Here is a 15,981-nt window from a genome sequence, read left to right on the forward strand (position 1 = left end):
TTGAACCATTTCTACTTGCAACATAAAGCATTATTCGTTGTCTTTAAAGACGGTCAAAATGCGAGAATATCTGAAGAGATTAGAGAACATCGAAACCATGAAAATTCTACTCATGGAAAGTTTTTGTAAATTTGCCTTCGTTAACTTGTCTGCTGCGTCTTCGTTACTGACCCGGTATCAGAAAACGCTCGGGCTGCATCGATCTCAAACCGAGTAGAACAATCACAATCTAGAACGGTTCCCACTCCGACGGACCGCTTTTCGGAGCTATGCTGAAAATAGGAGGGTACACTAAGTGGAATTTCACTGTCCACCATACCATCAATATGCCGCGGCTGGCTGAAGGATAGGTAAAGCAGCATTGGTTCCTTTCCTATATTTATGTTTTTAAGTTATTCGGTCTATAAAAACGTTACTGTAACAACTGATCTTCCATAAACTGCACAATTTGATCTAAATGGAACTTAATTTAGTAAACTAATTGCTAAGTATACTTGATTTTAGGTTCCGAGTTTAGTTCCGAGGAATTGTACATTCTGCTTCCGTCTGTTAGTACGCACACTAAGTTCGCTTTTTTTAAATGTTACTTGAATAAAAGATCTTCCATAAACTGCACGATCTGATCTGTTATGATGCCGCCAAACAGGGTAAAACTAACATCCCTATGATTATGTTGGACGTCTTAACAAAGCATTTAAATAGCCGGCTATAATTATGATTTCGATTAGAATCTGCCAAGACTCAAGGGAGTTGGAGTGACTTGACAGTAGCAAGCAAGTCGATTTTTGCCAACAAATTTAACAAACAAAACGGGAATCAACTGTCAACAATTGAGACTTTGAAATCTAGGTCCAATCACGTACTCGTCAAATCAAAGTCAAGAACCAGGATGGCTTTGAGCTCCGAGCTGATCGCCGACCAGACCAACCCTAAATAAACTGCCTCCAAGGTAAGGTTCTGGACCAGGCTTTAGTAACCAGCTATCGTCGATCAAGCGAAACAAAAACAAACCGTAATCAAGTGCCAACACGGCAGGCTTGACAGAATAACTGTTGCCAACTAATAACAAACCGGATTCGACTGCTTCCACGGAAGGATTTAGCTCTTAACTATAGCCGGTTAGGCTAAAACGAAAATGAGACTGGGTCAACTGCCTATACGGCAGGGTTTAAAATCTGTAGTCGACTAGGCTAAACCAAGAATAGGAAACCAAGATCTACGTCTACAAGAACGTAAACTGACCCGGTATTAAAACACGCTGAGGCTGCTTTGATCTCAGACGGAGCTTAAATGAAAACAGGGGGGAGGACAAGCACCTTCACGTGGTCCTCCTGTCAGTAACGTATCTAACAAGAAGATATGCGAAGCGAAGCTTGTCAAAACCGAGCAATTACCCAGACCAGAGTTCAGCGCAGGGTGGCGAGGGAAACGCCCTTCTCAGGGACCGTTTCTGTAGACCGTTCTCAAAGTAACGTAGACCCACCGTTCTGCAGCTAAACACCGAGAACATCATCGTCAGCAAAATCAGCGTCATAGAACACCTGGCCAACAAACATCAAGCCCTCATAATCGTCCTCCAAGAGATCCTCGAAAGACTCATCTACGCCCGTGTCGAACCGATAATAAACCCACAGCACTCTCGGGAACAAGCTGGCTTCCGACACGGAAGATCAACCGTAGAGCAGGTCACACTTATGACCCAAGACATCGAGGACAGCTTCCCAGCTAAGAAGAAGGTCGGCGCCGTGTTTGTTGATCTCACGGCTACCTATGACACCGTGTGGCACAACGGTCTCACCTGCAAGCTACTCCGCCTACTCCCTGGGTCCGCATGATTATGAAACTCGTACAAAACCGTAGTTTCATCCTCACCACCGGCAGCGACCCACGAAGTAGATTACGCCGACTCAGAAACGGCGTCCCACAGGGCTCAGTCTTGGCTCCCCTCCTGTTCAACACATACACCTACGATCTGCCCAGTACCACCTCCAGGAAGTATGCCTATTCAGATGACCTGGCACTTCTGCATTCTGCCGGAGACTGGCAGGCGATGGAGAGGAATCTTAGCCAAGACATGCAAACACTAACAGCATATCTCCAGAAAGGGAAGCTGCAGCTCAGCAAGGCAAAGACAATGTCGGCGGCCTTCCACTTTAACAACAAGGAAGCACAGCGTGGGATAAGCGTCACTATTGATGGGGAAACCCTGCCCTACAGGGCCGAGCCCACCTACCTCGGCGTGACCTTGGACAGGGCACTCACGTATCGTCGACACTTGGAGTTACTACGCAATAAACTATCTGCGCGCGTTGCACTCCTAAGGCGGCTGGCGCAAAACCCTCCGCACAGCCACCCTGGCACTTGTCCACTCCAACGCCGAGTACTGCGCAACAGTGTGGTGTCGTAGCTCCCATACCCGCCACATCAACACCGCCATCAACGACGCGCTGCGTATTGTGACTGGTTGCCTGCGTCCCACTCCAACGGACTACTTACCAATCCTTGCCAGCATCCAACCTGCTGAGCTACGCCGCAAAGGAGCCATGATTTCTCTCGCCCGCCGCGCTTTGGACCCTAAACACCTTCTCCATACCCCACTCCAGCGACCATCATCTGGAAAGCAGCGACTGAAATCAAGACATCCCTTTGTGCCAACCGCACAACAGCTACTCAGTAGCGCAGAAGAGCTTGGACTAAATGCGGCGCACTGGACGAACCACATGTGGAGCACGAAGTGGCAAAACAACACCTCCAGACTCTGTGAATTCATAGCCGACGCCGACCCAAATCCATCAGGAATGTCCCTCGCAAGACCTGCTTGGGTCAGGCTCAACCGCCTGCGCACCGGCGTCGGACGTTTCCGTTCAGACATGCACAAATGGGGACTGGCTCCCTCATCAGGATGCGAGTGTGGTGCCACAGAGCAGACAGCAGACCACGTCATCAATGACTGCCCAATCCATCGGCTCGCACATGGTGTGCGTGGTCTGAAAAGATTGGACGAGGATACGGTCACATGGCTGATGAACTCATGCCCGGAAATCTAGTCTGGTAGGAAGGAAAAAACGCTCAAACGAAGAAGAATGAAAACAGGAAGTTAAATAACCACAATCTAGTACGGTTCCCACTCCAGCGGGACGCTTTTTTTTTGGCGCAATGTATAAAACAGGAGAGTCCATTCTGGAATGTATGACGTACTGTCGAGGTTGTCTGGGTATCGCAAGAAATACTGACCATCGCTTGTAGCGATTTAGTAGATCATTCGGTCGCACACTTTGTAGAAATCGAGGTTTCGCTTGCAGTATGTTTTCTCTGGCATCCAGGCAGGATAGCGACTGTCAAAACAGCGACTGTCATAATGGCGACTTCATAATAGCGACGTAATCAAGTGAGCGACATTCCAAACAGCGATTGTCTAAATGCCGACCGCATTAAAACAGCGACTGTTATGATAGCGACTTAACTCGTGTTCACTGAGTTGAATTCACTGAGTCGAATGAGGCATTTATAAATGGAAGGCAACACTATGACGTGTCACATTAATTTTAAGGTCGTTTGAAAAATTTGCCCCAATGGATTTTATAATTTCAAGAAAAGGAAGTGACATGATAAGTTATGAAGGCTTTTTGTACAGGAAAGACAAAACAAAGTTAAATACAATCAATTGGAGATGTGCTAAAACAGGTTGTAAAGGTCGCCTAACGACAAGCCTTCAGTATCGTGAGCAACAACAACCCCCAGTGAGCAGTGGCGTCCACACGCATCCACCAAACCCTTCGGAAGTGGCAGCCAGGAGAGTTGAAAACAGTGTAAAAACAGCTGCAGTAAGAACACGGGATCCACCACGAAGAATCGTGCAGGATGCATTGACCGAAGTTAATGAAGAAGTTGCAGCAGCTGTTGGCTCTTCCACAAATCTGCGTCAAACCATCAGACGGAAAAGGAAAGCAACAGACAACAACCCCCCAGCTCCTGTTAATGTAGGAGAACTGTTCATACTTGATATGTTGAGACAAACAACAGACCAGCGTGGCTTCCTGCTCTATGACAGTGGGCCTGGAGATGTTCATCGGATGCTTATTTTCAGCACAGATCAGTTTCTTCCAACCTTACACGATTCCGAACACTGGATGTGTGATGGTACATTCAAAGTGTCACCATCCCTTTTTTATCAAGTATACACTGTGCATGCTATGATACGAAACAATGTGCTTCCCTGCATTTTTGTTCTACTCCCAAATAAGCAACAAGTAACATACTCTCAAATGTGGACTGAAATCAAATCACTGAAACCTGGACTCGCTCCAAGAAGTGTACAGATCGACTTTGAACTAGCTTCCAAAGCTGCGCTCATTGAAGCATTTCCTCAAACGCACATCTACGGCTGTTACTTTCACTTGGGACAATCGCTCTGGAGAAAGATTCAGGAAAACGGACTGCAACGGTTATATGTGCAAGACGACAATATTCGGATGGCACTGAAAATGCTCCTTGCTCTTGCCTTTCTACCAGTGGATGAAGTGAGCGATGCCTTTGATGAATTGGTGGCAGACTTCCCAGCAGAAGTAATGCCTCTCGTAAATTACTTCGAAGACAAGTATTTGTCTGTTTCTGCGTGCATACGTGTGTAGAGAGGTGTGGGGGATGGAAGTGCGTGTGCGCGTAAGCCTTGGATTTAATAAAAGAAGTGAGGTCGCTGTTGTGGCAGTTGCTGTTTTAAATGAATCGCTGTCGTGTAGTCGCTCTATTGACAGTCGCTGTTTTAAATGAATCGCTGTCGTGTGGTCGCTCTATTGATAGTCGCTGTTCTGACAGTCGCTATTTGAAACCCGAGCCGTTTTCTCTATACTCTTCATAGTCCTTGGACGAATTTAATCGACAGCCCTTTCGAAGAGCTTCCGGCAAGTTGCGGCGCCCCCTTGTGTTTATGAAACTAAATATAATAGTAGAAACGGTAGTGGAGCAAAACAAGGCGGAAATTGGTTGACAGTGAGCAGGTTGCAGAAACCGAATTAACTGCCAGCAATTGAGAATTCGAAAACTAGGTCCAATTACGTACTCGGCGAATCACAGTCAACAAACAGGCTGTCTTTGAGCTCCGAGCTGACAACCGACCAGACCAACCCTAAATAAACTGCCTCCAAGGTAAGGTTCTGGACCAGGCTTTAGAAACCAGCTATGGTCGATCAAGCGAAACAAGAAGAAACCGTAATCAATTGCCAACACGGCAGGCTTGGCAGAATAACTGTTGCCAACTAATAACAAACCGGATTCGACTGCTTCCACGGAAGGATTTAGCTCTTAACTACTTAACTAAATTGCTAATTTTTATGGACGGCTGAGTTACGAGTGGTTATCGTGGGAAGAAGCCACCCGTGGCTGCACATTCGCCATATGTTCAATGCAACAGAAAAAAGCAGCGGGGATCGTGCATTGCCGTCGGATGGTTGGCTAGCATCAGAAAACACCATATTCAGCTTTTTCGGTTAGTGATGGTTTATGTGTATAGCTTACGTTTTCGAATTCATGAAACAATACTTTCCACAAACAGGTTACTACTGGCACGGGTGTTGTTGTCAAAAACAAACAGATCTGATGAAACAACGTAGTGAAGAGACAGAAAAAATCTCCTGTATCTGCGCCATCTCGGACAGTTCATTTGAGTGACACATTGGTGAGTACTGTTCAAACTACAGTAATGCAACAATCGGGTCTTGCTCGTACAAATAACATCCAGGAGGTCTGGCATCACCGCTTCAATGTAATTGTCAACAGATACCACCAGAGCATTTTTTAAATAATTGAAGAGTTTCAAAGCGAGCATCATAGAGTTTCCCAAGAACTCTTTCGCCTTGAATTTGGTGCATCGACCCCATTGCGCCGATCGCGTATAACAAGGCTAAAAGAAACCCGCAGTTTTCCCAGCAAAAAGACTTTCCACAGGAAGTATTCCTCTGCCGAATTGCGCGTAATTTGAAGATCGGATCAACTGCGGAACTAACAGAAGAATTGGACGAGATGGTTGAGGATTCTTAGTTGTTTTTTTGTGGATAGTATTCTAAACTTTGTCTTGTGTGTGTTGTCATCTGTGTACTTACTAATTAACAACTGCAACTTAAACAACAAATTTCAATCTGTCACTCAAAAGAATTACACAGTCCTCATCAATGTGTAACTCAAATGAACTATAATTATGTCACTCAAATGAACTGTCACTCAAATAAACTGTCACTCAAATAAACTGTCACTCAAATAAACTGTCACTCAAATAAACTGTCACTCAGACGATATACAACTGTTAGCACTTCGATACATTTTCATGGCCCTTTGACGAATTTAATCGACAGCCCTTTCGAAGAGCATCCGGCAAGTTTCGGCGACCCCTTGTGCTTTCAAGGAACGAAATATAATAGTAGAAACGGTAGTGGAGCAAAACAAGGCGGAAATTGGTTGACAGTGAGCAAGTGGCAGAAACCGAATTAACAGCCAACGAAGTTAGCAAAAAATGGGAATTGACTGCCAACAATAGACAATTCGAAAACTAGGTTCAATTGCGTACTCGGCGAATCACAGTCAAGAACCAGGCTGGCTTTGGGCTCTGAGCTGATCGCCGACCTGACGAACCCGAAATAAACTGCCTTCAAGATAAGGTTCTGGACCAGGCTTTAGGTGTTTAGGTGGTTCCGAGGAATTGCCCATTCGGCTGCATTTTGTTCTCACGCGCACGGATCGAGCAAGCTTCGGTCGAATTATGATCTACCGCCGTTTCTTTATTAGAATTATTTCTTTTTTTAAGTTATCCTGTTTTTTTTAATTTTACACTATTAGAAGATCTTCTATAAACTGCACGATCTGATCTGTTATGATGCCGTCAAACAGGGTAAAACTAACATCCCTATAATTATGTCGGACGTCTTACCAAAGCAATTAAATAGCCGGCTATAATTATGATTTCGATTAGAATCTGCCAAGACTCAAGGGAGTTGGAGTGACTTGACAGTAGCAAGCAAGTCGATTTTTGCCAACAAATTTAACAAACAAAATGGGAATCAACTGTCAACAATTGAGACTTTGAAATCTACGTCCAATTACGTAATCGGCGAATCACAGTCAAGAACCAGAATGGCTTTGAGCTCCGAGCTGATCACCGACCAGACCAACCCTAAATAAACTGCCTCCAAGGTAAGGTTCTGGACCAGGCTTTAGTAACCAGCTATCGTCGATCAAGCGAAACAAAAAGAAACCGTAATCAAGTTCGAAAACCAGAAGGCTTGGCAGACTAACTGTGGCCATATAATAACAAACCGGATTCGACTACTTCCACTGCAGGGTTTGGCACTTAACTATAGCCGGTTAGGCTAAAACGAAAAGGAGACTGGGTCAACTGCCTATGCGGCAGGTTTTGAAACCTGTAGCCTATTACTACGCTAAACCAAAAATAGGAAACCAAGATCTACGTCTTCCGAAAAAGCGAATCCGGAATGCCAATCCTTTCGACCGGCAGCTTTCAGTGGAGAAAACTTGGAAAACTATGTAACATTAGGTGCTTGTGACAAATTTCCGAAAATGCTGACAAAACCAAAAGGCCAAAAACAGGACGGTTTTATAACCATGCTTGTCGCAGCCGTCAAACTCAGAAATAGCATACCAGTGATACTGAATCATGAAAGCGAATAAATTTACCTCCATCAATTAAAGGGTCGCGCACGCGACGCTCTGATTTGCCCACAAACGCAAATTTGTTAGGCAGGGGAGCCATCTCACGGCTAGAATTTTACACCATGCTTAATATCTATATTTCTTATCAAGCCAGCCGAAATAAATATAATAATAATAATAATACAAAATAATATAATAATATAACAATACAAAATTTTGTGAAACATTTCAGTAGGTTGAGTAATTAACATATAGCTAACGTTTTCAATGACAAAACGATGACTTTTCGACTCTTTTGTGATTCGTCGTGATGTGACAACTAAAACTTTATGATCCGTGTTTTTAGGACCACAATTTACTTCATATTGCATACTTAATGATACTGTTATATTTAGATTTATTAAACGTAAAATCATATCGTCTGAAATAAGGATAAGCAAAGTAACGCAACCTCATAGCTAAAAGAAGTTCGTTTGTCACAATGCAAACCGTGTAGTCTACAACGAAGAAAAAAAACTTTCCCAGAGCATAAACAAATCGCAAGGAATAATTAAAAGATATCGAGGCCAGTTAACAAAGGGAATATTCATTACAAGGTTCTTTGCTATTTCTTAACTAGTGAAATCAATAAAAACAATTGCATGGTTGTTTGTACAACCAAATCCAATAAAATTCACGCACTCATAAGTCTCAGCAGTAAGTGTTTTGTAACGTCACAACAACTCGAAACATGTAATAACTTCTTATTTGAAGTTGGGCCTATAACAAGTTGTCAATCATCGTGCCATTAGTTTATCAACTGGACATTAAGGTTCTTGAGTGGTGCGATAACTTTCACGGGTTATCGCGTAAAAAGTTGGCTGCAAACTAGTGGAATTGGTATCGTATGTTACCGTGCACCGTATGTCGAAATTGAAATCGTAACCTTAAATCGAAACTGTCAGAGTAAAAGTTCCAACAAGTTGCAGCGAGTTGACGTTGAGCGTACTCAGAAGGTCTAACACGACATGTTGTAACCCTAAAGAAAACAGCCCCCAATAGAAGTTTAAACTTCCATCAGACTTTAAAAAAGACAGAGAGGTCTCTGTAAAACAATCGAACCATTTAACAAATGCCAAAATTGCTTTCGCCGCCATAGATGGCATAGTGCAAAGACCAGGGAAAATTGTTCAATTTACATGCCATTCAAAAGAAACAGCACTAAAAGTGTCCGAAAAACTGAAAAGAGTCGAAGGGGTATCGAACGTAATCGCACATGGAGATGAGCATGTAAAACTCACAGTTGGCTGGGTTCCTATCGACTTCCCACAAAGAGCTCTAGATGAAGCCTTCAAAAGCATTGGCTACGTAAACCCAGCAATTCATGGTGCAGATTCAATATTCAGAAAACCAGACGGCCGAAAGATTTTTACCTTCCAAATTGATTCTCCGAATACCGCCGCCATTACGAACAAATAAAAGCGTTGGCTTTCTTGCTTTATTAGACGATCGGAACATTTTTGGTGTAACTTATGGAATGTGTCGATTAATTAATTCTTTTTCTTACATTTTGTGTTATCTCAGAGTAATTTTTGTAAGAGATTTTTCCACGAAACAACGGCAACGTATTGACCGGTCGGTCATTGGGTAAGTAAGTAAGTTCATTGGGTGTCATTGCTTGACCCCAACGCCCCGGAGTTTTTTCCCCGCTCTGCGCGAAAATATTTTACTGCTACCGAAAGCTTCGAACGGTCCAGGAATGTTGCTGAAGTGGACATATTGGGACGTCGCCTTACTTGTCCTGCAATACGTCACAGATACCCAGGTAAGTTCATTGGGCTTCATTCGAACTGGTTTCTGCATGGTTTATGATCTGCCCCGGCTTGTATTTATGAAAGTTAATTCTAACGATGCCGATCCAATCAACATTAGCTTATTTAAAGGAAATTTTATGCAATTTTTACATTTCCAGACTTGGGCGAACGCAGCGAAAAGTCAAAAACTAGACGCCCCTGCGCACTTTTGAAAGCGACCGGGAGATGTCGGTATCGGTCGACGTGTACTTTTGCCCATGACGAAATAGAAAAACGGGCTGATATTTCCAAGGTTTATAGATACAAGACGAAGATATCTGAACGGTAAGTGAATGTTTCTGTTAAAAATTAACACAGCGGTGTTCGTTTATGTTTGCAACTTGAGCACATCACAACAATTTCAATGATTCCATGGGGATTGAAGTTTTGGACCGTACTTGAGTAAACGTGTGCTCAGATGTTTTCTGTATTATCTAGTGTTTACCTCACGGTGCATACAGGAATTACTTTACACTCAAAGTAGACAATTCCTGCCCTTAACTTCACGGTACTTACGAAGAACAGTCGCGTACTCAAACTGTTTTATCAATTCCAGTTCTATATAACGTTAATAGGATTAACTGATGGAGAATGCAAATCTCCGATTTTAAATTCCATCGCTTTCTGACCAGTTTTCCATGACCCCAATTGTTCCAAAGCATAAGGGTAGTGCCCACTTTGCTGCCCAGGCAAAAAGAGATGCATATTAGTTTCCATTACCGGACAGCACACACTCATTCACAGCCCAAAATATTCAAAAGATCCTTTGCAGGAAGCATTTTCTCTGCCACAGTAAAGTGTAAGTTTGGTACAGCGCGAAACAGGTGTTTCATTGACTTAAACCTACTTGCCAGCAACTCGGCAATTTGTTTATGTTTGAAGTTTATGAACAAAATAGAAAACGATCTTAAGCAATTTGGTTAAATACCTTATGGTAATGAATATTTGCGCACAGTATTTTATTAACTTATTATTTTTCTGAGTAATTGAATAGACTGTCTTATTGCAATGTGCTTTACACAAGGAAGAGCGGTTTTATTGGTCGCATATCTGCCCGCGTTATATTCGGACGGTTATTACATTGGGGATCGTCCGGATAAGGACTATTACATCGGGAAAAGATTTTTGCCGAAAATGTTTTTCGCAATCAACAAAACCGGTTCATCTCAGGATAATCTGTTGGAGTGTGGGATAGCGGAGGTAAAAGCAAATTTAAAGTGAGACACCTCGCAATTTTTTTCGCTATCAGCTTTTCAATATTTCTTGTTGAAAGTTATGTTACTGTTTTTAGTAAACAAGTCCATTGTAAATATTTTCACTATCTATCTAAACATGCAACCAGTCATCGCGGCCTTTGGTCTACAATTACGTAAAAGTCCAACAAAACCATCGAAATCGCAAATGTCAGCATATATTGCTCCTTAATCCCGCCCATCCAAGTCATTACGAAGAACTCCAGATGTTTTTGGCGGGCACTTTAGGATCCTTTCGGAAATCATGAACGTTTTCGCTCTGATGTACATTTCTTGTGAAACTTTGCAGACAGAATTAACATTTAAACAGGGTTTTGTCATAGTTTAGTCTTAGACTCAAAAACTGAAGCGTCAAAAAAGCAGAACGATCTCTTCCGTCATTCAACTGGCTTTAAAATTTCCAGCACTGATCACACTTAATCAATTGCAGGGAGAATGGGCAGCATTGCCATACTCAGAACAGGCTCTAGAAGCCATTGCTGATATTGGTAACAAGAGTTTTGGCAAAAACTGAAGTTAAGGAAACCAAAATTTATGACAATTCTTTTGTCATTGTCACACTCTCTTTTCTCAAGTCTAAAGCGATATCACGTCGAGGAGAATTCTGCTGTTTATTGAAACCAACGCAGGACATGACTAAAGATTTCATGGAAAAAACTCCCAACATCAAAAGCTACATCCATTTCGGTTGCACAGTTGCTCCATATATATGCTGCTAAGTGGACTTGAAATGCTTTGCAACTTGCAACCATGAAGATGTAAAAGTTTGTGATCCAGTGTTAATTGTTTTATATGATATCTAGCAACAGTGGTAACCGGATTCACAGCATAAATTGAATGTAACTGATTCCACAATCAACGCAGGGAAATATTAAACATGAAAGAAACTGGCTACCACAGCTAATTCATGGATAAAAAAAAAAGTTGCCTTCGAATATAAAGTTCAAACTTTCTTGTTAAATTCAACAGTAAAGTAAAATCCATCTTCTTGCCTTAATCCAACTCTGCTAAAAGCAACTTTGTGCCAACTCATTCTCCTAACCAAACCAGGCCAGATGTCCTGCATACGGTGAAATAGTCACTTCCAAAAAATTGAATGTGACTGGTTTCCACAAGCAAAACAGGAAATTACAGAAATATGTGAAACTGTTTTCAGAACCAAAACCTTTTGCCACTGTATCATTGAAATTAATAGCTAGTTTTGAAATTTCCTTTTTAACAGTGACCTAACTAAATTTTAATCTTACATTAACCTAATTTCAATTTTTGCATCTAATTCCCGTGACTGCTTATCTTAAACATGCTGGGTGACCTATTTCAACACGTGGAATTAAAAATTTGAGCGTATCAGGCTTCCACAAACACTGCAGGGACAAAATGTATGTAAATGGCTTCACAGCCAATGAAGAAAATATGCGACTGTATTGGTGTAGCAGAATTGGCCGCAACGGAAGATCTTTAATTAAATCAACCCAGACAAAACCACAGAAAAAAAACAGTATCAGGATCATTCTCCAATGAAGATTCGTTTGGCTTTTGCTATTGGATGTACCATGTCAAAACAAGGTTGAAAATGGAAACGTTTGTCCACCAAGCTTTCTGCCAATTACGATTCGTGAGTTGAATGGGTGAATAAACTAATGCTTTAAAACTATGCTTTCTAAAAAGGATTCCAACTCCTGCAGCCAACTTAACATTCATATACCGGTAAGGCAGCCAAAAATAAAGAAGAGATGGCAAACAATCTAAAATCTGCATTTCAGGGATGGCTGGTGCTCAACAGAGCTGTGTCCAGGTTATGTCCCTGACTCCTCACTTGCTTTTCCACCAGTGAGGGCCGGAATTCTTTAAAGTTTAAACCGTGGTTTCTGTCTGGCCGTCAAACAGTAATGAATCAACGCCCAACTATACTAACGTCATAATTAACGCTGCTGTGATAGAGGTGTTTTAAAGCCGAACTGCCCACGACGCATAAATATACAAATAAATAAATACCAAGGAAAACTCAATGAATATTGGTCAGGTGTGGATGCCATCTCGATACTAGAATTTTCACTCTATCTCAGTAATTAAAGCAGCAGTAGTCTTATACTAAACACAGCCATTAACCTTTTGTGTTTTGAATAAAAACCAACTTAGCCACACAAGCAATCGATATACATAAAAATATATTTCATTTTATATGTCCATGTTTATATGTTCATTAAATATATGTTATATAGCAATATTTAAATATAATTAATACAATTTGGGAAGATCAAGATCATGTACTAGCTTTTTCAACGCAATTTGGTTAAATATTGGCTTTTGCAAACCTTGATTGGAAGCGAAATCATCGTTATCATAATAATCAGATTAAAAGCAATATGTAGGCTACGTCAATGCCGATGCAAACATTCTTCAAAGTCCCCGTTGGACTTATATTAGAAGTCAAACGGCCACAAGCACAACAGCAAGGAGGACAGGTGCAAACTGAAATGCTCCAAAGCGTGTACAAACAATCACGGTTTTGAAAAGAGCATAAGTCTAGCTGAGGATTTGGTATCATTCAACACTTACAGGGGATTTTGTTTTAGTAAAAGTTATCAATAATGGTCGCAAAGGTAATGTTATTAATTTTTTAAACCTACCTTTTTGTAAATTTCCCTAATTTTTTTAATCATATTTTTACACTTGTTTTTGCCCTGTATCTGTTACGTTTCTCCCTGGCGGCCGATTGCGCGTTTCCGTGGTTAATTAAGCACATGTGTCTTTTTATCGACGTGTGTCCGACAAGTAGTTGGACTGACAGTTTTGTATTGGAGCTCCTGAAATGAGCTGTGGAAACGAAGACTTGACCTAATTGCTTTTAAATAAAACATGTGCCTGTAATTCTAAGAGTGAGGACAACAAAACGTAACAATATCATTTAAATTAAAAAATTTGAAAAATTTTCTAAACTCTTGAGAGTACTAAACACGAGACGCTACCATTTCTAATTGCAATAAAAAAAAACATCCAACGCAGCAGCATTGGGGGCCTGGCTGGGTCAGCCATCAGAGATAGATTTAAACATATCATGTTTGAAAATTATACTTAGGTTTTAACTTTAATACCGAGTCACGTAGACCAAATAAACATGAAATGCTTGTTTATATCCAAAATTAAAACGTGTTACATGCTACAGTATTTGTTTTATAGAATTTTTTTAGTTTATTAGTCGACTGTGCAACGCAATGCTGCATGTGCAAATGTAAACAAAGGCTTGAACAACTGCAATATAAATCATTTCTTTCTTTCAATATTTGCTTTGAACTTTCCCTTGTACTTGCAGATACAAAGTTAATGTTGGAAAGACGCCTAAAAGCTGTATCCACTACCAAATCGTCTCCGACCCTTTCTACGATAAAGAAGCGCAGATTCAAACGCTCTGGGTCCTTATGGAAGACGGTCACAACGCGACAATATCTGAAGAGGTTGGAGAAAGATCTCGAAACAATGAAATTACAGCTCGAACTTCACTGCAGACGGAAAGTTTTTGAAACTTTTTACGACCAATTGAAATGTCCGTTTATGTCAATTTGTCCAGTTTCATTTCGGTTCGTTTAATTTTTATTAAATTATTACTCAACAAAATAATATATCGTTGTTGGTGTAGATCGTCAGGATGTGAAGATTCGAAGCCAAATGGCTACAGAAACATTTAACGACGCCTCCAAACAAGGTTGTCGTCGAAAGTAAAACTGTCTGTTTCTACAAGAACGTAAACTGACTCGGTATTACAAAGCGCTGGGGCTGCATTGATCTCAAACGGAGCTTAAATAAAAACAGAAAGTAAATCAATCAATCACCAGTGCAATACTGAAAACAGGAGTATCCATCCTGGAATTAGGCGTTGGAAATGTAGGACGTACTGTTAGGGTGTCTGGCTATCGCAGGCAATACCGACCACCAAAGCTTGTAGCGATTTAAATCATTCCGTCGCACCCTTTACTGAAATCGAGGTGTCGCTTGCAGTATGTTGTTTCTACACACTACATCAGCACTTCGATATCTTTTCATGGCCCTTTGAAGAATTTAATCGACCGCCCTTCCGAAGAGCTTCCGGCAAGTTTCGGCGCCCCCTTGTGTATTCATGAAACTAAATATGATTGTCGAAACGGTAGTGGAGCAAAACAAGGCGGAAATTAGTTGACAGTGAGCAAGTTGCATAAACCGAATTAACAGCCAACAAAGTTAGCTAAAAAATGGGAATCGACTGCCAACAATAGACACTTCGAAAACTAGGTTCAATTGCGTACTCGGCGAATCAAAGTCAAGAACCAGGCTGGCTTTGGGCTCCGAGCTGATCGCCGACCTGACGAACCCGAAATAAACTGCCTTCAAGATAAGGTTCTGGACCAGGCTTTAGTAACCAGCTATCGTCGATCAAGCAAAACAAAAAGAAACCGTAATCAAGTGCCAACACCGGAAGGCTTGGCAAACTAACTGTTGCCAACTAATAACAAACCGGATTCGACTACTTCCACTGCAGGGTTTGGCACTTAACTATAGCCGGTTAGGCTAAAACGGAGACTGGGTCAACTACCTATGCGGCAAGGTTTGAAACCTGTAGCCGACTAGGCTAAACCAAAAAAAGGAAACAAAGATCTACGTCTTCCAGGAAGGCAACTGGAACGCCAATCCTGCCGACCGGCAGCCAATAGTGGAGAAAACTTGGAAAACAATTTAAAAATAGGCGCTTGTGACAAATGTATGGAAATGCTAACAAAACCAAACGACCAATAACAGGACGGTTTTACAGTCATGCTTGTCGCAGCCGTCAAACTCAGAAATAGCATACCTATGATACTGAATCACGAAAGCGAACAAATTTACCTCCATCAATTAACTCGTCGCGCACGCGACGCTCTTAAAGGTGATTTGCCCACAAACGTAAATTTGTTAGGTAGGGGAGCCATCTCGCGGCTAGAATTTTACACCATGTTTAATATCCATATTTCTTATCAAGCCAGCCGAAATAAATCTACCGGTTAAGCTCGTATTGATATTTTGAAAAATTAAGAAACTGAAAAGAGAAAACAATCTCAAGCTATTGCTTTCACTGCATGATTGTTAATAGAAAATGTGGTGTCAAAACACAATATTTAAAGCAGGGATATAAAGAACATGATGAAAAACTACCTCCTCGTTTGTTTCTTTTTGATGAAAAGAGAAAGTTTTGTTTCGTCCTCGTCACGCATGGTTTCGTACACTTA

General features: G+C 41.5%; 1 protein-coding gene across 1 annotated transcript; it reads left to right on the forward strand.

Moving 5' to 3' along the window:
* The first annotated feature begins 3,572 nt into the window (after positions 1-3,572).
* Positions 3,573-14,265, forward strand: LOC143465225 (uncharacterized). Its single transcript, XM_076963414.1, has 2 exons — positions 3,573-4,597; positions 14,058-14,265. The coding sequence occupies exons 1-2, from the start codon at positions 3,573-3,575 to the stop codon at positions 14,263-14,265; spliced, it is 1,233 nt and encodes a 410-aa protein (XP_076819529.1).
* Positions 14,266-15,981: the final 1,716 nt, after the last annotated feature.

The sequence above is a fragment of the Clavelina lepadiformis genome, chromosome 7 (assembly GCF_947623445.1).
Source record: "Clavelina lepadiformis chromosome 7, kaClaLepa1.1, whole genome shotgun sequence".
Taxonomy (NCBI): domain Eukaryota; kingdom Metazoa; phylum Chordata; class Ascidiacea; order Aplousobranchia; family Clavelinidae; genus Clavelina; species Clavelina lepadiformis.

Coding starts and splice junctions, on each gene's coding strand:
- LOC143465225 (XM_076963414.1), top strand. CDS start 3,573: ATGGATTTTATAATTTCAAGAAAAGGAAGTGACATGATAAGTTATGAA. Junction 4,598..14,057: donor GTAAATTACTTCGAAGACAA/GTATTTGTCTGT, acceptor TTGTACTTGCAG/ATACAAAGTTAATGTTGGAA.